Genomic DNA, 24,854 nt, shown 5'->3' with positions numbered 1-24,854 from the left:
ATCCGAACCTTTAACCGCCTGATCAATAAGTTTCTGTATATCTTTTTTTAAATTCTTCTTCCCTTTGTTGCTCAAAGAATAATTTATCTACACGCGTACTTAACTTACGTCCTAAAAATAATTCTGCTGGAGTTTTTTCAGTAGTATCATGATTTGCTGTTCTTAAAGCATAAGCTAACTCATTTATGTAGCCATCCTAGCGCTTGTGATGTGTGCTAACATAGCTTCGAATTATTTTTACAATATTTTTATTAACTCTTTCTGCGATGTTTGCCTGTGGTCTATGTCTACGGAACCATTTTGTTATGGCGTATGCCAAGTCCAGAGCAAATGTTTTAAAAAATTTGGCTAACGAAATGTTTACCGTTATCGCTAATGACTTTTATCGGTGCACCGTATTTTAAAATGTACCTGTGTAAGAATGCATCTGCAACTGTTTTGGCTGACGCGCGTTTAAGTGCAACAATTTCTGTCCACTTTGAAAAATGATCTACAATTACTAAAAGAAAACGATTTTTATTTAACTCACTCTGGGGAAAAGGACCAAGAAGATCTATGCCTAAATTTCATTCGGAAATGTAGCGCGAATTCTATTTAAGTACCCAGCCGGGCTGTAATTAATATCATTTATTAGTTGACATTGATTACAGGATCTGACATACGCAGTTACTATTTTGTACAATTGCGGGAAATATACCGCCTCGCGTACCCTTTTTATAGCCTTTCTGACCCCTAAATGACCCGATGTTGGCGCGTCGTGTAATTACTTCAAAATGCTCAATCGAAGAGAGGCTGGGATGACTGGTCTATACTTAAAATTTTCGTTTGTTGATTTCGTATAAAACAATAAATTATCTATTATTTCATAGTTTTCTGCTCTACTTCTTATTGTGGCGACATCTGTATGTTCAAAGATTTCAGGGTCATTTAAATAAGCATAAATACTTCCAAGTTCAGGATCAGCTTTCAATTCAGCAACAATTGTTTCTCTAGAACCTAAAATTTTTGAAGTCAACACAGCACATTTGAGTTCATTCCCTTCATCGTCCACTTTTTTTCGGGATAGTGCGTCAGCTACATTATTTTCTTTCCCTGGTTTATATTTAATTATTAGATTATATTCTTGAAGTTTTAAAGCCCATCTTATTCCCGAGTAAAGTCTACCAACAGCCGCATGATCCGAAAAGAATGTTACTGGCGCTTTGCCGAAATAAACTCGAAATTTCTGTACAGCCATTAATACGGCTAATGTTTCTCTCTCTGTAGCTGTATAATTCGTTTGCGTAGAATTGAAAGTTTTACTAAAAATGGCAAAGGATGGCCATTCTGCATGAGAACCGCACCTACCGCATAGTCCGACGCATCTGCTGCAATTTCCATGTTTTTGTCCTCTTCCGGGAATTTCAAAACAGGGGCATTGATGAGTGCTTCTTTTAACCTTTCAAATGCTGTATTTGCTTCTGCTGTCCACGTAAACTTTTTTTTTCCTTTTAATTAGTAGCAACGGTTCAACAATGCTCGCGAAATCTTTTATGAACGACCGATAATAAGGACATAACCCAAGGAAATAAGAGAGTTTCTTGGCGGTATTGGGAGGTGGGAAATTCTTGATGGTTTTTATTTTTGAATCCTGAGTTTCTATACCCTTTTGCGAAATTTTATAACCCAGATATTTAAGTTCTTTAGTTGCGAACTTGTATTTTGATGCGTTAATTGTAAGACCGGCCTCTTTTAATAATTTAAAAACCTCTTCCAAGTCTTTAATATGTTGCTCCAACGTACTACTCGTTATAATTAAATCATCTAGATAGATTAAAGTCGATTTTCCTAGGACAGGCTTTAGAACAATGTCCATAGCTCTTTGGAATGTTGACGGGGCCCCACACAACCCAAAGAGCATGCGTAAAAATGCATAAGTGCCCGATTTTGTGATAAACGCTGTTTTATGTATATCTTCAGGTCTCATAACTATTTGATAGTAGCCAGACGGTAAGTTCAACGTAGTCATGTATCTCGTAGACTTAATCTTTCTAATAATTTCCTCTATTACCGGCAAAGGGTAAACCGGGAACTTGGTAGTACTATTCAGTTTTCTGTAATCGATAGCAAACCTCCAAGCCCTTTTATCCGAAGGACGGAAATCGTTCTTTTTCCTACATAGTACGACTGGACTCGCGTACTCACTATTTATGGGCGTTATTATCTGGTTCTGCAGCATTTCCTGAATATGTTCCTCAATAATTTGCTCTTTCTGTTGATCATACCTGTAGGGTTTAGTCCTACAGGGTTTATCGGCAGTTAGTTGTATATCATGTGTTACAATTTGACAGTTACCAGGCCGTTCTGAAAACAAGTTTGAAAAAGTACTCACCACTTGCTGGATGGCTTGGCTTTCATGGACACTCAAATGGCTCAAGCCTAGCTTAGGTTCTTCCACTGGCTCCACCACTCTCTGATCCATTTCCAGCATGATCGAATTCTCCTGAAAATTTAGCTTGGCTTTCGCGGCCTTTAAGATCTCCATGCCTAAGATGACTGGATTTTGTAACTTTTTCACCACAAAAATTAATACTTTAAGGTTTTCACCTTTTGTCTGTATTTTTAATGATAATTTCCCGATACATTGACAGATTTTTCCTTGGGCCGCTCTAATTTCTGTGTTTTTATTTTTAAATAACCGTAATCTATTAAAATTCTTCTTGAAAAATTTATCACTCATAAAATTACCTTCTGCCCCTGTATCCGTGAGGGCTTCCACTGGTACATCGCCAACCAGGACTTGTATAATTGGTAATTGTGAATTCTTTACCACGATCGTATTTAGGTATCTTCTTGAAGGTTTTTTCGAAACTTCCGGGGTCTGGACCCTCGCTTTTACAGGCCCCTCTAATCGTTTAAAGCGTTCTTTTGAACTTCAGTCTTTTGGGAACGCGGACGGTTGTTTTCAAATTTCCTTTTTGCGCCTTGACCTTCGAGCTTCGATGAGTTGACTTGATAAATCTTTACCCCATAAGAGCGATTTGTCTTTCCGGTCTGTTGATTTGAGAATTGCCTTCGGGGACTTTGAGAATACGATGCCCCTCTAGATTTTTCCGCTATTCTTCGGTTTTGGAACTTGACCGCCAACTCGAAGAGTACCTGCAAGGTGCTTGGATTTCGGATTTCCAAGTAATCTTGGACAGCAGGTAGCAATCTTGGTAAAATTATTTCAATTATCTCTGTGTCGGGTTTCTTTCCATACAGCATGTCTGTCAGCTTAACTTTTCGCAGAATAAAGTCCGTCAAATCTTCCATATTACGTTGATAAAAACTATACAGTTCGGCTTCTAGCTTTGCTCGGTCTTTCACTATGGGGAAGGCCTTTAATAATGATATTTTAAAATTTTCAAAGGTATATGTTTAGCCTCCGAATTCTCCTAATAAAAATTTCCCTATACTCTTCCACCATAGTGAGGCCGGTCCTTTTAGTGCAGACGTGGCAATGGCAACTTTTTGTCTTTCAGGCACATGGTATAACTGGAAGTGATTTTCGAGACCTTCTAAGAATATCGCCACCGAATTTTTTCCGTCGAAATTGACGTTTGGCTTGATAGATGCTCTCATCGTTTGGACCAGGTATCCAAATCCTTCTAACTGGTTCGCCATTTCTTGCTGTTGGAGTTGTACAGGAGCTTCCATCCAGTTATCGGCCATCTGAGTTCGTGAGATGTTCGGGCGCCAATGTAATATTGTGTGGCCCCAACTTGTCAGTAACTGTGGTAGTAACTGCTATGAACTGTAAATTTACACAAATACGTAAGAAGGGTTTAAAGCCCTTTTTATTTCACTTTAGAAATAACAGCTGCGTTCACTTGACGCTCACAAACTACGCCGACCCGGCGGTTTAATAAAACAGAAATGTGAAACTAAAAATTAATGACAGGATGAATAAACAACTAGATCACTACCTACGAGGCTCTGAAATCGTAACTAACCTAACCGCGTTCTAAAATACAGCTGAGATTCAGCGAGCTTACTGATTAAGCAGTTGAAAGATTCAACGAACTGCCGAGATAGGCACACAGGCCGAAACGCGCGGTTCTTAAATTTCTACATAGCAACCTTCACGTTCGCGATTCAAGAAGCACACTTACAAACTCGTTTCCCTTCTATTTAAACTCAACTTACTCCTGCTAAAATTTGAATATACTGCGCGTTCTACCACAATTTACATACTCTGGCATTGGTAATTCTAGGGCAAAGTAAAGGCTTGACAGGAAAGATAGCTTAAACTTAAAATAAATGTTAGTTAAAATAAATATAATCCCTACAAGTTTATTAAGCACATTATTAGTGAAGTTTGTTTATAATTCGATTACCTTAATGAAACATAATATCAGATTGTGTATAATGTAAAATTATTAGATGTGCCAGATGTAGGACAGTCAACATTTTAATGCACTATCATGTATTAGGATACGTTCCTCTGTAAAAAAATAGCCAGCATTCTGTATCCGTAGATTTTTGTAATTATTACTGTCATGAATTTTATTAGTATTGCTTCACTTTGTCATGAAAATACTTTCGTAGGATCAGAAATATAAAATAATTAGGCTTTTAAATAATATATTCTAGAGAATTTGGGAGATCCATAAAAAGACTTGCTTTTAAAAGAATTTCTGCATTCCTGTTCCACCTGTGTTTTATATTTCACAAATGAGAAATGAAATTAAATCATGTCAATATTTTAAAAAATCATTTTTGGAGAATATTGTAGAATATTAATATGATGAAAAACGCTTAACCTCCAAAAGAATGTAAGAATAATTGTATCATAATAGATTATTTAGTGAAATTCTACTACCTGAAAAATTAAGCAATTATTAGAGTATAAGAGTGAATGAAATAGAGAGTAATTTTCCTTTTAATCAGAATTATTATATTTTATTTTTTCAAATTTGTAAGATAAATAATTGAATATTTTTCACTGATCATAGTTGCAGCAACACAGTATATATTTCGGCAATATAGTATATAGTGATGCCTCTCATGTTGAGCACCTTCAATAGTCAAAAGTATTCCTGAGAATACAAACAAACATTGGTTGTGACAATCACAGATAACCATATTCTCTGAAGGTTGCTATAATATCCCGTCGGTGGCTAAATAAATAAAAACACTGAACATTATTTGTCAATACCTCATGAATGGGTTTAGAACATAGGCATTTTGTGCATATCTGTCCAAGATATGAATGTAAATTAGTTTACCTTAAAAAATCTTCCTGATGACATTATTTAGGTTAGTAGGGTTACCTTTAGGCAGGTAACCCTAGTGTACGGTGCATAATCAAATAATCATGTTGAAGGTGCACAGAAGGCTGAAATCATTTCTAATTATGGAGTTTATGTTATTTTTGTTAATAACATGCGAGTAACCGCTAAAAGTGTTAATTGTTAGAAATAGTAAGATTATACTTCAAGCAATTTTTCAAAACAACAAAATTATTTTCTCTTACTTTGGCTAATCATTTTAGCATAATATAAACTATTTTGTATTTGTTTTTATATTAATTAGATTATTAAATATATAGTTCTGTTGTCCAATTTACTAATACGTATAATATTATTGAATTTACATGTAGGGAGAACAATATGATCATCTTCTACATTTACTGCAAGATAAACTACAGAAGCAAGAAACACGTTTTAGGAAATCAATTTCAGCGTCTGAGAGACTTGCCATCTGTTTAAGGTAAATATAAATATATACATTTGTTTTGAAAGCAGTGTCGACGCTAGACAATTTACCGCCTGGTGTAAACTCCACAAATCCGAAATTCTGCCACCCGATTCCTTCCTAAATTCTAATAATTTTGCCATCTGGTGTGGTCACACTGGTTGCATATGCTCTGGTGCCAGCTCTATTTGAAAGTCTTTATTACATCTAATTCCAATTTTGTGTAGTATGTATGATTGAAAATTAATGTTCTTGTCAGAACATTTTATACTTCCGTCTAACTGAACTTTTTAAAATTCATATTTTTTTAATTCGTAATGCATTTAAAAAAATTATGAATAGGAACATAATTTTATAAAAATAATTTGCATGAATAAAGCATTTATTTTCTGTGGTTTAATAATAAGAAAGAAAGAAAATTGCAATCTCTTTGAAACTGCCCCCCCCAAAAAAAAATAATTCTGAAAACTTGCATACTGCTACAGATTGCCCTTTGTTCATTTTTATACATGTTTCTAAAACTGCAAAAATTTAATTATTGATTCAGAATGTTATTGTAGATTTCTAGCATCTGGAACTAATTATACAGACCTGGCATACACTTTCCGAGTTTCTAAATTTTCAGTTCACATATTATTCGAGAGACCTGTGATGTCATATGGCAAGTCTTACAGCCACTGGTTATGGCTATACCAGCATCATCAGATGAATGGGCTGTAATAGCAAAAGATTTTGAATATAAATGGAATTTTCCCAACTGTGCTGGTGCAATCGATGGTATGTATTATGTCTTGCATTCCATATTTATCTGTCAGTGAGTACTTTTGAAATACAAAAATTGCATTATATTAAAATTAGGCAAATGAAGATTCTTTTCAAAGATAAATATAAAATATTGCAGAATCATCTAACTTGATATATGAGCTGTCTTAAAATATCAAAAGACTGGAATTGTTTCATAATAAATAAATGAAAGTGTGAAATCAAAAACAAATTTTAATATAAAAAGGAGTTTTTTTGCAAGTTTCTAATTTAAGAACTTTTTTAAGAACTGAATTTATTATTGAAAAAAGTATTTATATTAATTTTAATCATTAAAGTGTATATTATTTTTCTTTAGGCAATTGATAATTGTTGCTTTTCTTTTCTTGTAGGTAAGCATATCAGAATACAAGCTCCACCGTCAGCTGAATCAACATATTATAATTATAAGGGCTATAACAGCATAGTCCTAATGGCAGTGGCTGATGCTAGTTACACTTTCCTTTATGTTGATTCAGGCAACTATGGACGCATCAGTGATGGTGGAATTTTCAGTAACTGTTCACTAGGTAAAGCTTTGGTTAGTGAAACTTTGTTTTCATTGCCAAATCCAACACCATTATTAAATAGTGATCGAGTTTTGCCTTTTGTATTTGTTGGAGATGAGGCTTTTCCACTCAGGAAAAATATTTTACTCCCTTATCCTGGCAAATTTCTGTCGAATGAAAGAAAAATTTTTAGTTACAGACTTTCTCGAGCAAGGAGGTGCGTTGAAAATGCTTTCGGCATATTGGCGTCTAGGTGGCGAGTACTTCGTACTGAAATTGCCCTGAACCCAGAGCATGCTAATAAAGTAGGTTTGGCATGCTGTTGCCTTCATAATTACTTAATGAAAAATGAGTTGGGAAAGGCAGCTAAGAAATACTGTCTAGTGAACTTTGCTGATTCTCTTCTTTCAAATGCCACCATTAAAGAAGGTACGTGGAAAACAGAAGAATTTACATGGCAACCTCTTGGCCGTCTAGGGGCCAATAATTCATCCCGTGCTGCATCTGCAGTTCGAGATAATTTTTGTGAATATTTTTCTGCAGAAGGAGCAGTACCATGGCAAGAAAGCAAAGCATTTCTTGTGTAAATTTATTTTTTTGAAAATATTTATGAAATATGTAAATAAAACAATAAAACAACTGATTAGTGTTATGTACAAATAATTTCATTTATTTCTTGCCAAAATTTGTAAAAATTGGATTTTAGTTTCCAATTTTTTTTTTCATCAGTCATTTTTTTCAAATGACTATGAAGACTCAATAAAAATAGTTTATCATCATCGTCACCATCATTTTCACATCGATGGGGATTTTTCAAATATTTATTCGTTTCATCAATAACAGAAAGCAATGAACTTTCAATTGTTTCTTTCTTTTTTCTTTTCTTCCCCCTAGGAGTATTTTCATCATTGTTATTTGAATTAGTGTTACCTAAGATTTGTCTGGAGCTTGATGCGGGTGATAACAGTGATTCACATGAGGGCATAACATGAATAACAGATGGCTCCACATATTCACGTTCTGTCAAATATTCAATATTATCTGAAGACTCGGAGACAACAGATTCTACTGTGAAATTAAGCTCCCCGAATTCTTTGTTTCCTTGAAAGTTTGTCTGTGTCCTGTTTGGAAAGAAAACAAGGAAAAAAATCAAATGCATATAAAAAATATTTTTAATACATTAATGATTATTTTGTGATACGAAGTAATTAGGTAGTGAAATAAGCAAATTTAGAATCTTATTTGTTATTGCATTAAATAGCTTAATTTTTATTACTTATGAACTGCAGACAGTAGAGAAAAATGAGAGTTCTGGACCGGGATCTTAGGGATCTGAATTTGAGGGAGATCCCGAGAAGGAAGGGTTAGCCGTGGGAGGGAGGCTTATCTGAAAATGGGGACAGGGAGCCTTATCAGGAGGTGGATGGGAGTAGGGTAGTTGCTACGTCATAGAAAAAGGACGTGTGCTGAGGTTTTATTAATTAGGTGATTTAGCCATTGTGTAGTTATATGATAATGTGTAAACTTGCTTATTTATATTGAATTCTTAAAAATGTATATCAAGTAGGTGTTTTATTTTTGTTAAACAGATATAAAATGAAATGTTTCCTTAACAGTTTTTGGAAAATATTTATGTTTTTACTTGCATTTACCCGAAGGTTGAATGTCTATAATACTGCTACATATAATGGGTTTCATACAGGCAATACATTTTAATCATAAGTTTATTAAAATACAAATCATAGTGAGTACTATGTTTTAATTTGGTGATTTAGACATTTAGTAGTTATATGATAATGTGTAAACTTACTTACTTATATTAAGTTCTTAAAAACATACATCAAGTACGTCTTTGATTTTATTTAAACAGGGATTACTATATAATAAAATGCTTCCTTCACCTCTTTGGAAGATACTTATTTTCTTACTTATATTTATCCTATGACTGAATATCTACAAAACTGCTACATGTCATCACAATTATATTTGGCTGATTTACCGGAGCTGATTTCCTTCGTTAATAAATTTTTAGCCTTCGTGCTTTTTCTTCGTATTCTAACTATTTTACTACGTATATGATGATTATTTCCTAGGTAACCTTAATGACGATTATTTTTGAATTTAATGATTGAGGGATCCTATACACTCGAAATTTTATTTTATTTCTTAAATCTTCTTTTTATAGTTCCACATTTACTTTTCGTTACCTTCATTACATTACTTATTTTTATTATTAAATTCATTTTACCCAGAGTTTTTTCATACTTGTTAGCCATACTTTTAACTTATTTGTTATATTTTAGGACTGTAATTACTAAAACACGCGTTTTTATGTGTTATATTATTTAATGTTAGATGTAATTTAACTTTTTTCGCTCTTTTTAACGTTAGTGATCTTCAACATAGTCTGTATTTTAACATAGTTCCTATATTTTCTGATCATATACTTGACTTGTATTTAATATTAGATGTAACATTTCTAGCTTGTTTTGCACATTTTAACCTTCACACTGTTTCATATACTCTAATTTTTAACCAATTTATATTTTCACACTATATACATGACTTTTAGTTGATTTCTCTCATACATTTTAACCTTCATAATTTCCAATACAGTCCTAATTTTAACATAATTCCTATATTTTCACATCCATCATATACCTGATTTTTATTTAATTTTAGGTGGGAATTTTAACTTCTTTTCTATATTTTAACATTTTCAATTTTCAGCAAACTCTGAATGGTAAATAATTTGCTATATTTTCACACCATGTACATGACTTTCAATTAATTTATAGCTACTTTCATACGTTTTAAACTTCGTAATTTCAAATATACTTTACATTTTAGTTTAATTCCTATATTTTCTGACCATATATATGAATTTTGTTTAATTTTAGATGTAATTTTTAACTTGTTTCGTACATTTTAAACCTCCGTAATTTTTAAAGTACTCTAATTTTGAACTTGCTTATTACATTTTTCTACCACATACCTAACTTATTTAATTCTAGATGTAAATTTTAACTCCTTTTCTGTTTTTTATTGTTTTTAGTTTCCAACATACTAAGAATTTTAACTAATTTCTTATATTTTCACATGACTTTCATTTAATTTGTAACAACTTTCATACGTTTTAACACTTCTAATTTCAAACAGGCTCTTAATTTTAGCTTAATTCCTCTATTTTCTTGCCATGTATATCAGCTTTATTCAATTTTAGATATTATTTTTAACATGTTTCGTACATTTTATACCTTCGTAATTTTTAAAGTACTCTAATTTTGAACTTGTTTATTATATTTTCCTGCCATACGCATGAACTTTAGTTAATTTTAGATGTAAATTTCATACTTTTCTGGCACTGGGTTTCTTTCTAGTTTCCAACATACTCTAAAGTTGAACTCTGTTTTATAATTTTTGATTGTAATTGCGCTTGTGATTTGACTATTTCAGCTAAATTAACACGCTTAAATTTCTTAAAAATAGAGATCGATTTCAATTAAGCATTTTATTTTACAACCATTAACTGTTATTCATATCCAATTCGTTGAATAGCCCTTACTTAGTCCATATTTTATAGTACTATTTTAATTTGCCAATTCTACAATTTATCATTCTGTAGTACTCTTACCATGACTTATCCTACTACTTTACTTCATTATTGACTTCATTCGCATTTTCAAACTTTAACATTTCCTGCATATTCTGGCATTTCGTTTTAATTCTTAATACCCTTTATATCTGAATATATGTTTTTAAGCTCTTCAGTGTTACCAATGTTCAGTTTTGAATCTTGATTCTCATTAAGCTAATTTGATAGATTCCGAATTTTTAGAATGAAATCTCAACTTTCATCCATAATTTTAGACCCATATTCATTCTTTCATGTACTCATACAAATTTCTTTCTTATTATTTTGAACGCTCAGTACCTTTTAATTCAGTAATTTGTACTAATTGAATGCATTCTACATCACTTTAAATGTCTTGACTATGTAAATTTTCACTTTATTACCTTTTCCTACACTAAGTATGGATATTTCTGCCGTCATGAATGATTTTCATGTGAAACTGACGTATATTTTGGTTACATATCCAAAAGAAAGACCTAATGCATTTCCAGTTTTGAATAAGAGATGAAAGACAATCGATTTTACCCATTGGTTATAATTTCATCTCTTGAAAATTTGTTTTATTGATATGCATTTAGTCCTAATACATAATGTTAACGCATTTTTTTTTATCTTAGTCCAGTTCCAACTTAATTCACTAGACGGTTTCAAATATAGACTATTTTTTTAATTTCTTAGACTAAAATGTTCTTTTCGCAAATGTCAGTTTGCATTAATTTATTTACCAATTTATTTTCTTATGAATGAAATCTTGTAAAACACTACCACACCTTTACACAATATATATCATTACCAATTGTTAGCATAAATTTAGGTATTTTGCATAATGAAACTCGAAAGGCATACGAAACGAACGTGCGCCAAGGTATATATTGGCGAGAGAAAGTAAACCTCGTGTGCAATGCAGTATATTTGATTTTCACCCTAGCTACTTGTACTTGGCGAAAGGTCTAATCCAGTAGTACTTTCTTCTCTTTCAGGTACGATGGCAAAGTATATTCCTGTTTATTTTTCTTCTTGCCTTATATAGGTAAGCCTGATGATATTTAGTACTGATGATGATTCTATGTAAGTTATTCTTTTGAATACTTCAATTTTAATGTCTGTGAAGATTACTACTTTATTGTTATGCTCAAGTTAAGCAAAATTATCCTATTAAATAAAGATTTCGTAGTTAATCTTTTGACTTATGATTCTTTAATTCTGTGCTTGAGGAAACGTACTCATTACGCCTTCAGTGCTAATGCACAACCAACACCAATATACCTATATTTACAGAAGGAACCAAAGAGCAAGAGTCATTTTACCCAAATCTCCATTATAATTTCGAATATTTTAACTTTCTTCATCACAAATACCGAAATTTCTTCGTGCAATACTCATCATAGCAGTTAAATATTCCTTCCTAATACACATTTAATGAGGAATAACTAATTTTCAATACAAAATTGCACCTAAATAAGTGTTACGTTTTCTTATAATTGTACATATATGTCTGCATTATAGAATCTTTTTATCCATTTTCGAGACCTGTAATTTGCTAAATATCACTTTTTTCTGAGAGAAAAACTTCAAAGACCATGTAAAGCATTTAACGTTTTCTGCAGTATTTCCAACGTATAGAATAACTATCTTAGAACTAATTTCTTAGTATTAACAACTAAATATGAAATAGGCATTTTTCACTGTAGAATATTTAAGGTTTTACCCAAATGAGGATATAACCTCTACCGAATTCAAGTTATTTACCCAGAATTCCCAACAAATGTTTAGAAAATGTGCGCTAGAAAGCAATTTATTTACCTAAAAATGAGTCTTAACAGATTCTTATCGACTCCAGATTTACTATCAGTGGGAAACCTGAAGTTCACTTTATCTACCCTTGTCAGTATACACAGAAACGTCATGAATCATTCTGTAGTACAATTAGCACTTTAAATCCGTTTAATACTAATACTAATTTTAATTAACTTTCAATTAGGTTTTTTTTTTAAAAAAAAAGCATATTTATGCGACATAATATTAAATTTCTCCCAAGCTTTGTTGAGAAAAATGCAATTAAATATCCACATACACATTAAGAAAATCCTATTCATTAGAAACAGTAAAACTTTACCAATACTTAAATGAAATGTAAAATATTGTAATGCATTAATATAAAGCCTGAGTAACAAATAATTTTCCAATAAGCAGTATACGGTTAAAAAGAGTTTTCTTATAACTTATCAAATTTTAAGAAGTAAGAGTAAGGTAATGAACTAACGTTTTTAGAAATTTTCCTTTATTTTCTAAATCTACCCTTTTAATGCAACGAGAAAATTCAATGATACTCCTATTTTATTTTTATGTAGACATGCGCATTTCTCCTAACAGACGAAAATCCGAATATCTCACTTTTCCAAAGATTTACTATCAGTGGGAAAACCCTGAAGTTCACTTTATCTTACCCTTGTCAGTATACACAGAAACGTCATGAATCATTCTGTAGTACAAATAGCACTTTAAATCCGTTTAATACTAATACTAATTTTAATTAACTTTCAATTAGGGTTTTTTTAAAAAAAGCATATTTATGCAACATATTATTAAATTACTCCCAAGCGTTGTTGAGAAAAATGCAATTAAATTGTAACGTTGCGCGCTTCCAACCTGCACGCAACAATAGTGGTGATTGCTAAGAACTGGAAAGTAGACAAAAGTCTTGAGAAGGGTTTAAATCCCTTTTTATTCAACTTTAGAAATTACAAATGCGTGCTCTTGACGCTCACAAACTTGACGCAACAATAAGAAACTAAGAAAAGAATAGTAACAAGTGACTAACTACGAGGCTCTCTAAACGCAACTAACCTCACCGCGTTCTAAAATACCGCTGATAATTCAGCAAACTGTGAATATTACGTTGAAAGATTAACAATCTGCCGAGGCAAACACACAGGCCGAAACGCGTGGTTCTTCGATTTCTAACTAGCCACCTCCACGCTCGTGAAGCAAGAAAGCACACCTTTGAACTCGTTTCCCTTCTATTTAACTCAGAAACTTCCGCTGACTATTTTGAATCCTTGCGCGTTCTACTAAAATTTACATACTCTGGCATTGGCAATTCCAGGGGAAAGTAAGGCTTGACAGGAAAGATAGTTTAAACTTAAAATAAATGTTAGTTAAAATAAATATAAACCTACATTTGCCGCTGCCAGAATTTGGTAAACTTGGAAGCAGGTCCTAGAAACGACCTGTTGAAGAGTTTCCTCAATTCTGAACTAAATTTTAAGAGCCTCGTTTACATAAAAAAAATCTGTTATCTTACAAAAGGTAAAATAAATTTCTGTATATACTTATTTAACTTTCTCTTCTTACAGCAACTTTTCCTGGACTTCAGCAATCAATCTGTTCTCTTCCTTCCAGCATCTGGAAGGAATAAGTATCAGTATCTTTCTAAATACATTATAATTTACACTTTCTTGACACTGAATAAGTTTTTGTTTTTGAACGATTTATTTTTCTTAGTTACTGCTTAATTCACATTCATTCAAGTATTCAAACATGAATTTAACTTTACCCTGGCTCTCCACCATGTGTGGTGTCAAACGGGAATATTCGTGTTTTAGTATTGCAACACTTCCCCTAACCACAATGATTTGTTAGAATTCAACGACCAAATAGACACACCTTACTCGACATTCTACAACTCGATGAGCTACTTTAACATTCTTAAAATTCAAGTGTAGGTGGAGAACCCTACAAAACACATTCATTCTAACTTCCCCCTCATTCATCTTTAGACATGCAGGCTTTCGGTCTAAAGAACGATTTTATCTACAGTTTAATACTTAAATTTGAATTCATTTCTCTTGATCATTTACTTTTAGCATCTAAAATGTTATGCTTCTAGACTAAATTCTACTTTTACATAACTTTCAAGCATTTACGTATATTTACAAAATTCTAATACATATGATTTTTACAATTTACCATAAAATGAATAAGAGTAAAATAAATTTTTACTTTACTCACTCTTCGCCAAGCTGGCGGCACTGAAACTAAAGTTCTTATTAATACAAGAATACGAAGTTATTCTTATCTTCGGCCAAATTTTGGCTTTAACATACCAGAATTAGTCTTTCGACGAACAAAAACTGCTTGTTCTTAGATTTTATACTTAAAGAAAATAATATTTTTGCCTTAGCTAAATAAAGTAAAACAAAACTAAGTCTCAACCGAGACACATTGACTTCTGTCAAAACATAGAACTTCGTATTTACGCATAACATTTCGGAACAAAAGAAAAAAAAATTATAGAAGATTTTAACTTATCTTTGAGTTTTCGATGATTGGAATTCCGACATCCTTTTCTGGCAGAACTGCTCCCACGTTATAGGTTTCATCGACGTCAGTCTTCTCCTTAGTGTGCTCCGAGTGTCGTCCACGTTACTTTTTCCTTTTCGCCCTCTGTATGCTGGCCTCTTGGAGTGGTAGTCGTCGGGTTGCTGTCGTTTCCGTTTTTCCCCTGGACGGCTGATCTTGGCGTCCTCCGGTCTGGAGTCATGCTTGAATTTCTTCTGTTGGTGGTGGTCTTTTCGTTCCTCCTGCTGTCTTTTCGTTTTCTGGAACGGAGGCCTTGTTTGCACCTGACTCTCTGGCCCTGGAAGCGTTCTCCTCGATGTAGAATTTCTACTGCGATGCGTTGTAAGTGGTGTTTTCCTCTTTACCAAGATTTCTTTACGTGGCGGCTTTGCTTTCTTGTTTTTCTTAAATGCTGGAGTCTGAAAGTTTTCATTTCTTCTTTTCGGTACCGTCGCATGGTTTGTAGAAGGGTTAGGTTTCTCTTCAGTTCTTTGCTTCTTGGGTGGTGGAACGGGTGACGTTACTTCTGGACCTTCTACTTCTTTTACGTTTGAGTCCTGCAAGAAACTTTTAAGGATTTCAAAATCATTTTGATTATAATATTTTTTCACCTGGTCGGAACTTGCTTTACAGATTTCCCCTCTCTCGTTCTTAAGGTACAATACGACTCCCTTGATTTCCTGAATTACATAGGGGTCTTCAAATTTTGGAGCTAACTTTGCAGTAAAATTGTCTGGGGCACTTGATAAAGAAAACTTCCGTTTCAACACTTTATTCCCAACTTTAAAATCTGCTTCACGGCGTTTTCTATCATAATATAATTTTTACCTATTTCTTGCCGTATCCAAGCTTTTAACCGCCTGGTCAATTAATGTTTGCACGTCTTTCTGTTTAAATTCTTGCTCTCTTTGTTGCACAAAGAATAATTTATCTAATGGCGTAATTAACTTTCGTCCTAAAAATAATTCTGCTGGGGTTTTTCCCGCAGTATCGTGATTTGCCGTTCTTAAAGCATAAGCTAACTCATTTATGTAGCCATCCCAGCGCTTGCGATGTGTGCTAAAATAACTTCGAATTATTTTTACAATATTTTTATTAACTCTTTCTGCTATGTTTGCCTGTGGTCTATACGGAACCATTTTGATATGGCGTATGCCAAGTCCAGTGCATATGTTTTGAAATATTTGACTAATGAATTGTTTACCGTTATCGCTAATGACTTTTATCGGTGCACCGTATTTTAAAATGTATCTGTGTAAGAATGCATCTGCGACTGTTTTGGCTGATACGCGTTTAAGTGGAACAATTTCTGTCCATTATGAAAAATGATCTACAATTACTAAAAGAAAACGATTTTTATTTAACTCACTCTGGGGAAAAGGACCAAGAAGATCTATGCCTAAATTTCATTCGGAAATGTAGCGCGAATTCTATTTAAGTACCCGGCCGGGCTGTAATTAATATCATTTATTAGTTGACATTGATTACAGGATCTGACATACGCAGTTACTATTTTGTACAATTGCGGGAAATATACCGCCTCGCGTACCCTTTTTATAGCCTTTCTGACCCCTAAATGACCCGATGTTGGCGCGTCGTGTAATTACTTCAAAATGCTCAATCGAAGCGAGGCTGGGATGACTGGTTTGTACTCGAGATTTTCGTTTGTTGTTTTCGTATAAAATAATAAATTATCTATTATTTCATAGTTTTCTGCTCTATTTCTTATCGCATCGATATCTGTGTGCTCAAAGCTTTCGAGGTCTTTCAAATATGCATAGATACTTCCAAATTCTGGATCAGCTTTCAATTAAGCAATAATTGTATCTCTAGAATCTAAAATTTTTGAAGTCAACACAGCGCATTTAAGTTCATTGCCTTCATCGTCCAGTTTTATACGAGAAAGTGCGTCAGCTACATTGTTTTCCTTACCCGGTTTATATTTGATTATTAGATTACATTCTTGGAGATTTAAAGCCCATCTTATTAACCTGGGCGTTAGGTTTTTCCCCGAGTAAAGTCTACCAACAGCCGCATGATCCGAAAAGACTGTTACTGGCGCTTTGCTGAAATAAACTCGAAATTTGTGTACAGCCACTAATACGGCTAATGTTTCTCTCTCTGTAGCTGTATAATTCCTTTGTGTAGGGTTCAACGTTTTACTAAAAAATGCCAAAGGATGGTCATTTTGCATAAGAACCGCACCCACAGCATAGTCCGACGCATCTGCTGGAATTTCCAGGTTTTCGTCCCCCTCCGGGAATTTCAAAACAGGGGCAGTGATAAGCGCTTCTTTTAACCTCTCGAATGCGGTATTTGCTTCTGCTGTCCACGTGAATTTACTTTTCTTTCTTTTAATTACTAACAAGGGTTCAACAATATTAGCAAAATATTTTATGAATGACCGATAATAAGAACATAACCCAAGGAAAGAAGAAAGTTTCTTGGCGGTATTGGGAGGTGAGAAATTCTTGATTGTTTTTATTTTTGAATCTTGAGTTTCTATACCCTTTTGCGAAATTTTATAACCCAGATATTTAAGTTCTTTAGTCGCGAACTTGCATTTTGAGGCGTTAATTGTAAGACCGGCCTCTTTTAATAATTTAAAAACCTCTTCCAAGTCTTTAATATGTTATTCCAACGTACTACTCGTTATAATTAAATCATCTAGATAGATTAAAGTCGATTTTCCTAGGACAGGCTTTAGAACAATGTCCATAGCCATCTGGAATGTTGATGGGGCCTCACACAACCCAAAGGGCATGCGTAAAAATGCATAAGTGCCCGATTTTGTTATAAACGTGGTTTTATGCATGTCTTCGGGTCTCATAGCTATTTGATAGTAGCCAGACGTTAAGTCCAAAGTAGTCAGGTATCTAGTAGATTTAATCTTTCTAATAATTTCCTCTATAACCGGCAAAGGGTAAACTGGGAATTTAGTAATACTATTCAGTTTTCTGTAATCGATAGGAAACCTCCAAGCCCTTTTATCCGAAAGAGGAAACTCGTTCTTTTTCCTACATAGTACGACTGGACTTGCGTACTCACTATTTATGGGCGTTATTATTTTGTTCTTTAACATTTCCTGAATATGTTCTTCTATAATTAGGTCTTTCTGTTTATCATAGCGATAAGGTTTAGTCCTACAAGGTTTGTCGGCAGTTAACTGTATCTGATGCGTAACTATTTGACAGCTACCAGGCGTTTCTGAAAACGAGTTTGAAAAAGTACTCACCACTTGCTGGATGGCTTGACTTTCATGGTCATTCAAATGGCTACCCTGCTAAAAATGCCCCGTAGAAACCCATAAAATTTTTTACGGGGAATTGGCCTACGGGTACCCGTACAGCTCTGTGGGTACCCGTAGGCCAAATCCCCGTAAAAACCCACAGACAGAAACCCGTACAACTGTACGGGTACCCGTAGGCCAAATCCCCGTAAAAACACATAGAAAGAAACCCGTAAGGTTGTACGGGTACCCGTAGGCCAAATCCCCGTAAAAACCCATAGAAAGAAACCCGTACGGTTGTACGGGTACCCGTAGGCCAAATCCCCGTAAAAACCCATAGAAAGAAACCCGTACGGTTGTACGGGTACCCGTAGGCCAAATCCCCGTAAAAACCCATAAAAAGAAACCTGTACATTTCTATGGGTTTTTACGGGTACCCATAGGCCGAATACCCGTAAAAACCCATAGAAAGAAACCTGCACGGCTGTATAGGTACCTGTAGGCGAAATACCCTTGTACCTGTAAACGGAAACCCGTACGACTATGGTTACGAGTAGGCCAAATCTCTGTAGAACTGTAGGCACTATAAACAAAATCCCATAGCCAAAAATCAAAACTTTATATGCATATCCATTGGCCAAATTTCCATTAAAAAAATGGATATTCCGTAGGGTATGCCTTGTAAAAACCAGTAAACAAAAGCATGTACACCTATACAGGCACCCATACGCCAAATCCTGTAAAAACCACTACACAAAAATCCACAGACCAATAAAGGTACCTCTTGGAAAAATCGCTGCACAAAACCCATAAACAGAACCAATAGCATTATACCATAGTGGAGTATCCATACATAGAATCGTACATAGAATGGGTATCCATATACAGAATCCCTATAAAAAACAATACACAAAAATAGAACTGTAAATCAAATTTCCATAAAAACATAAACCAGCAGAAGTACATAATTAGCACTGATGAAATGTACAGAACTAAATTGCGGAGAAAGCATGTAAAGTAATTTTAAATAAAACTCAATGCGAATAAATAAAAATTTTAAAATATCTAGAAGCCTACGAGCCCGTTGTTCTTAATGCACGTCAATATCTATAAACATATTACAAAATATTTGTATAAATTCTCTTTACAAAATTTTAAACTACCTTTATATAATTCTGAAAATAAAATGAATAGAAAGATAATAACCAAAGTCATCTTTACAAAATTTTAAACTACCTTTATATAATTCTGAAAATAAAATGAATAGAAAGATAATAACCAAAGTCATGATTCACAACCATCGAATGATATATGTACATATATATATATATATGTAAGAAAAATAAGGAATATGCAAAAGATTAAATTAGCAGCGTAAAATTAATTTTCCTTCTCTATTCTAAAAACAGTAATCTTTCTGCTCTGCATCATTTGGAGATTAATTCATGTCATTCATGTCTTACATAATTTGATGTTGTAAAAGAAACTAAACCTCAAACAGCCAATACAGTATTTTTACAGTATTTTTACAATATTAACTATCAAAGACGAGTAAAAATGCATCGAGAACCAAAATTAACTCGGTCTGAATTAAGATTTCACCCTTAACGTAACGCATTTGCTTTTTACGCTTTGTATTAGCTGGATTGCAGTCTGTCTGCTCCTTGTTTCTTACTACACATTTATCAAAAATGTTAATTTTTGGAATAGGCATAAATAATGTGCCAACTTGTTTGTGGCTGCAACATATTTGCTGAAAGAAAAGTTTAATTAAATCTACCTCGACTGCCAAATTTCTTATTCATTGTGGACTGGAGTTTCAACATCTCTAAGCCATCAAAATTCTTGCTGTTCATTACGGATTCAGCTGCTTGTATTCGACTACAGAATCTATTACATATATATATAATATCATTTCATTTGATGGTTGCGAATCATTACTTTGACTGTATATATATTATTGATTTCATTATAAATATATACATATAGTACTGTACCTCACTGCATATATTTGTATTTCAGTTCTTTAATTGGGAAATTAAACAATTGTATTTAATCACATCAGCTTGTTTAACAATTTGATACCTAATGAGAAATGTATTGCCAAAGGATGGTACTTTCTAGCATCTGCTTAAATAAGTTACCTACAATGCACTAAACCAAATTAAAAAACAAAACTAGAAGAAACCCAAATTTTCAGGAAGAGAAACATTATTAGCAAGCAAGCAAAAAGAATACGGGACTTGCAAATTAGAAACTTAACATAGAGTTCAAATTTAGCATACTTGCTATCCCCTTAAAGCTCGCTTACCAATGATAGTAACACCCTGCAGCTAATTATGACACACATACACATAGATGTTTTGCGTGGAAGAAAGGATGAATCCAAGAATATAATGTAGTAAAGAAATAATAATATACAAACACTGTGTCGACCCCTTATTACAATACTTTGAATGTTACCTGTATCTCTCAAAAGATAAATGAAACATGAAGATAACATATAATAAACTTAATAGTACCCAAAATACAATAAATTATATTGTAACAAAATGAATTTAAAAAAATTTACAAGTTTCAACAAATACCAATTCTCAACGCACAGTTCAGGAATTAAGAAAATATCTCATAGCGTATAATGTTTTATTCCGTATCTCACTTTTAGTGCTATATAATCTTCCACAGATTTTATATAAATAAAATCTATAACATAATGGGTATTTATAGTATATGTAGTTCTTGATGTATAAAAGATAAACTTTCGTACTGTAAAAATTCCATCTATGTGAATAAGTATGAATATACTCATATACACATAATTATACTAAATAACTAATTTAATGAAACTAAATTCCTATAGAAAAATGGGGAAAGTGTAGAATCGCCCACTGCTTGGCGTGTTTTTAAGAATTGCACATACTCGGTATCCACGTACACATCGACCTATTTTCACTTAAAAAAAATCTCAGAATTGCACAAAAATGCCATTGTGCACTCCTTTGACTTTATTCATGTACACATCAACCTATTTTCACTTTAAAAGTCAAAAGAAAATTGACAAAAATCCAATTCCTTTTACTTTTGTACAAAGTGCCAAATAAATATGTGGGCGATTCTGCACTTTACCCGAAAAAATATATAAAAATACTATTTACCTATATATATTAATAATTTATTATTACACAAGGTTTTTCATATATCATCTCAAGGGAGCATAAATTTAATTAAAGCGATGCATTATTGGAATAAATTTGAGTCAGTGTTTTAGGTGCAAGTTATTTAGATTTCTATTGTAGAAAGAATACTTGAAATAATGTATAGAAATATTATTTTGAACCATAAAAATTCTCAATAGTAAAATTTAAAGTACTGAAAAGGTAGCTATTGTTTTTGACAGTAGATTATATAATATAAAAATACCTCATGCCGAGCATTTTCTGAAATTACAATGCTAAATGAAATTGATATAGTGCAGTATTTAGCAATAATAACTTTTTGTAAACAAATGTGGCTATATTCGCTTAATTGTAATGACAGTAATTTTAACTGCATTTGTATAAGGCTGTACAGAAGATTTATTTATATGGGTTTTCATCCGCAGAGAACAACCGGATTCCCTGTGGAAGTGATTTCGAAAATAATGTTTAAATATTACTCTAACTATATTTGAAAGCAATGCTATAACAGTGCCCTTATAAGACTCATGATCCGAAAAGCTTTGGTTTTAAATGTCTTGTAAAAACTTTCAATTACTTCTGCAAAATTCATACCCACGTAAAAATTACTACACCGAAGTCAATTGATTATACAGCAAAACGTTCCTAAAACAATCAACTCCACAATTCGAGATAATGCCAGTTTCCTGTAGCCTGACAAAACTATGAATGGTTTTTTAAGTCCTGTTATTTAATTATTGTCTTGACAAATGTGCCATTGTCAAAGGTGGTCATTTAAGAAAATAACCACTATATGAGGTTTCAACTTAATGTAATTTTTTTATAATTCACTTTTTAATAATATAATAATAATAAATAAATAATTCACTTTTTATACTCCCAAGACTAGTACATTTAATATTACATAAATCTTATTCACAAATCTATTTCTATTTCAAAAGCAATTTATGAAAAACACATTTGAAATTTTCTTCATCAAACTAATAATAATGAAAATTAAAGTATGCATAAAAATGATTATATGTGTTTTAACAAAATAGCACAAAATATTTAATGTAAAAATGTGGTTCTAGTCTCATACTTGTAAAGAAAAATAGACCAAAAAGAAAAAACAATGTAAGCTACTATGATCATCTAAATTTTCACATAATTTTAAAAAAGATTCCTTAAGCTTGTATGTCTTGTCTACCCCATTCAATAAGTAATAAACACATTAAATACTTCAATGTTTATTTCATTAATAAAACTTACCTTTTTTGCTCGCGAAATATAATTAGTACATTTTTTAAAACATAAAAAAAACATTCTTTTTGCTCGGCCACATCACATTAGTCGAAAAATTCAAAATTGAATCATGCAAGATCACTTTTAAGTAAGGTATGCTCAAATTTATTAGTACATAATATTCAAATGATAAAGCATCTACATGAACAAGCTTTAAAAAAGTATTTCTAAACTGTAATCAAAAAAATAAATTTTCCAAAATACAGTTTCAGTAGAATGCAAAAACTACATTTCTGCATCTGCACACTGAAACAAATTATCAAGTCTGAAATTATCAATTTTCAGTCTTTAAACACATTGTTTTTCAGGATAAAAGTAAAGATGGAAAATCAATTTCACGCTCAGAAACTCCATTTCACAACTAGTCAGTTATCAGCAACGTTCTCTCAAACATTAGACACGATTATACGTGCATGGCTTTAGTGGTATATTCATAGTCAGTGCTTATATTTTATTATTTATTACTAATTTCTAAACAGTAAAACATAGTAGAATTTGTAATACAGTAAATCCTAGTAAATAATATATTGCATTACTACAACCACGAAGAAAATAACACCACCATCACACAACAATAACTAGAGCGGCGCCATATTGCTTGTTTGGGAAACTTCTGAGAGTGGGAGAGGGAGGGGGAATTTTTTTCTCACGTCAGCGTTAACAGGGAGAAAAGTTTTGCGATTGTGAATGAACTTGTTCGCGTGAAAGAGATGTTGGTTGATACCGGTGTTTATTTTTAATATCAGAAATGTAAGTGCTTATGTGTGTGTATTCAGAGAACCAACTCGTAGCAAAAACCACCTCCCTAAGACGACCGCCTCTGAAAGAAACCAGTATTTCTGAAAACATAAGTATACTTTGGTATTGAATATTCCCTCTGTAAGGCGACCATTCACAAAGAAAATTCTGCAAGTGTGTCTGGTCGTCTTAGAGAGATTCATTCCGTAGATGCAATCTCCCTAAGACGACCACCTCTAAAAGATAAACGTATCTCTGAGAACGTGAGTATCTATTGGTATTGAGCATCACCTCTCTAAGGCGACCACTTGCAAAGATGAATTTTTATTTGCGGATGGTCGCCTTGGAGAGTTGGAGAGACCTCGTTGTGTGTGGTGTATATGATTACTGTTATTGTTTCCGAAAAAAAAATAAATAAAAAAATAGCATATTTAGTAAAAAACCTCTCTAAAACGACCACCTGCGTTTACAGGTTACTGTGGTGGTCTTAAAGAGATCATATTTTCATTCTGTTAATTTTATTGTTTACAAGAAGTATATTAACGTCAGATAAAAAAATAGCACAAACCCATATAAACCAACAGGAGATTTATTATTATATTGATACCAGTAAGAAAACCAGCAAGAGTCAATATAAACCTATACAAACCAGTACAAAGTTCTGCCATTGAATGTTGGTTGTATGGGTGTCAATTGATACCAGTAAGAAAAACCCACAGAGATCAACAGAAACCAGTAAAAGTCAATAGAGACCATCAAAAATTCTATAGGTACCAGTAGAAAGTTTTACTGGTTTCTATGGGTCATTTTGAAACCAGTAAAAAAAAACCCACAGAGACCAACAGAAACCAGTAAAAGTCAATAAAAACCCATAAAATCTTATGGGTACCCATAAAAAGTTTTACTGGTTTCTATGGGGCATTTTTAGTAGGGTAAGGTCAACTTGCGGTTGTTCCACTGGTTCCAACACCCTCTCGTCCAACTCCAACACAATAGAACTGTCCTGAAAATTCAATTTGGCCCTCGCGGCCCTTAAAAACTCCATACCTAAAATAAGTGGATTTTGCAAATTCTTCACTACAAAAATTAATACTTTGAGGCTTTCATCTTTTACCTGTATGTTTAATGATAATTTCCCGATGCATTGGCAGGTGTTTCCTTGTGCCGCTATAATTTCTGTGTTTTTGTTTTTAAATAATCGTAACCTATAAAAATTCTTCTTGAAAAATGTATCACTCATAAAATTACCTTCTGCTCCTGTATCGATGAGGGCTTCTACTGGTACATCGCCAACCAGGACTTGTATAATTGGTAACTGGGAGTTCTTTACGATGACCGTATTTAAGTGCCTTCTTGAGGGTTTTTTTAAAACTTCCGGGGTCTGGACCCTCGCTTTCACAGGCCCCTCTACTCGTTTAAAGCTT

At 33.0% G+C, this 24,854-nt stretch overlaps 1 protein-coding gene across 1 annotated transcript in view; it reads right to left on the bottom strand.

The window, feature by feature from the left end:
- Positions 1-7,596: 7,596 nt before the first annotated feature.
- The window catches only part of LOC146992924 (uncharacterized), a 37,908-nt gene continuing 20,650 nt past the window's right edge, over positions 7,597-24,854 (bottom strand). The window contains exon 2 of the mRNA XM_085809655.1: positions 7,597-8,149. Coding sequence (XP_085665781.1) covers positions 7,678-8,149 — 472 coding nt within the window. The 3' untranslated portion in view covers positions 7,597-7,677. The remainder of the gene's footprint in view (positions 8,150-24,854) is intronic.

Source organism: Stegodyphus dumicola, chromosome X2 (genome assembly GCF_044657685.1).
Source record: "Stegodyphus dumicola isolate Sdum_Otavi_A_Nest chromosome X2, ASM4465768v1".
Classification (NCBI taxonomy): domain Eukaryota; kingdom Metazoa; phylum Arthropoda; class Arachnida; order Araneae; family Eresidae; genus Stegodyphus; species Stegodyphus dumicola.
Note: the sequence above shows the minus strand (reverse complement) of the source record. Positions and strands in the feature narration are given on the sequence as shown.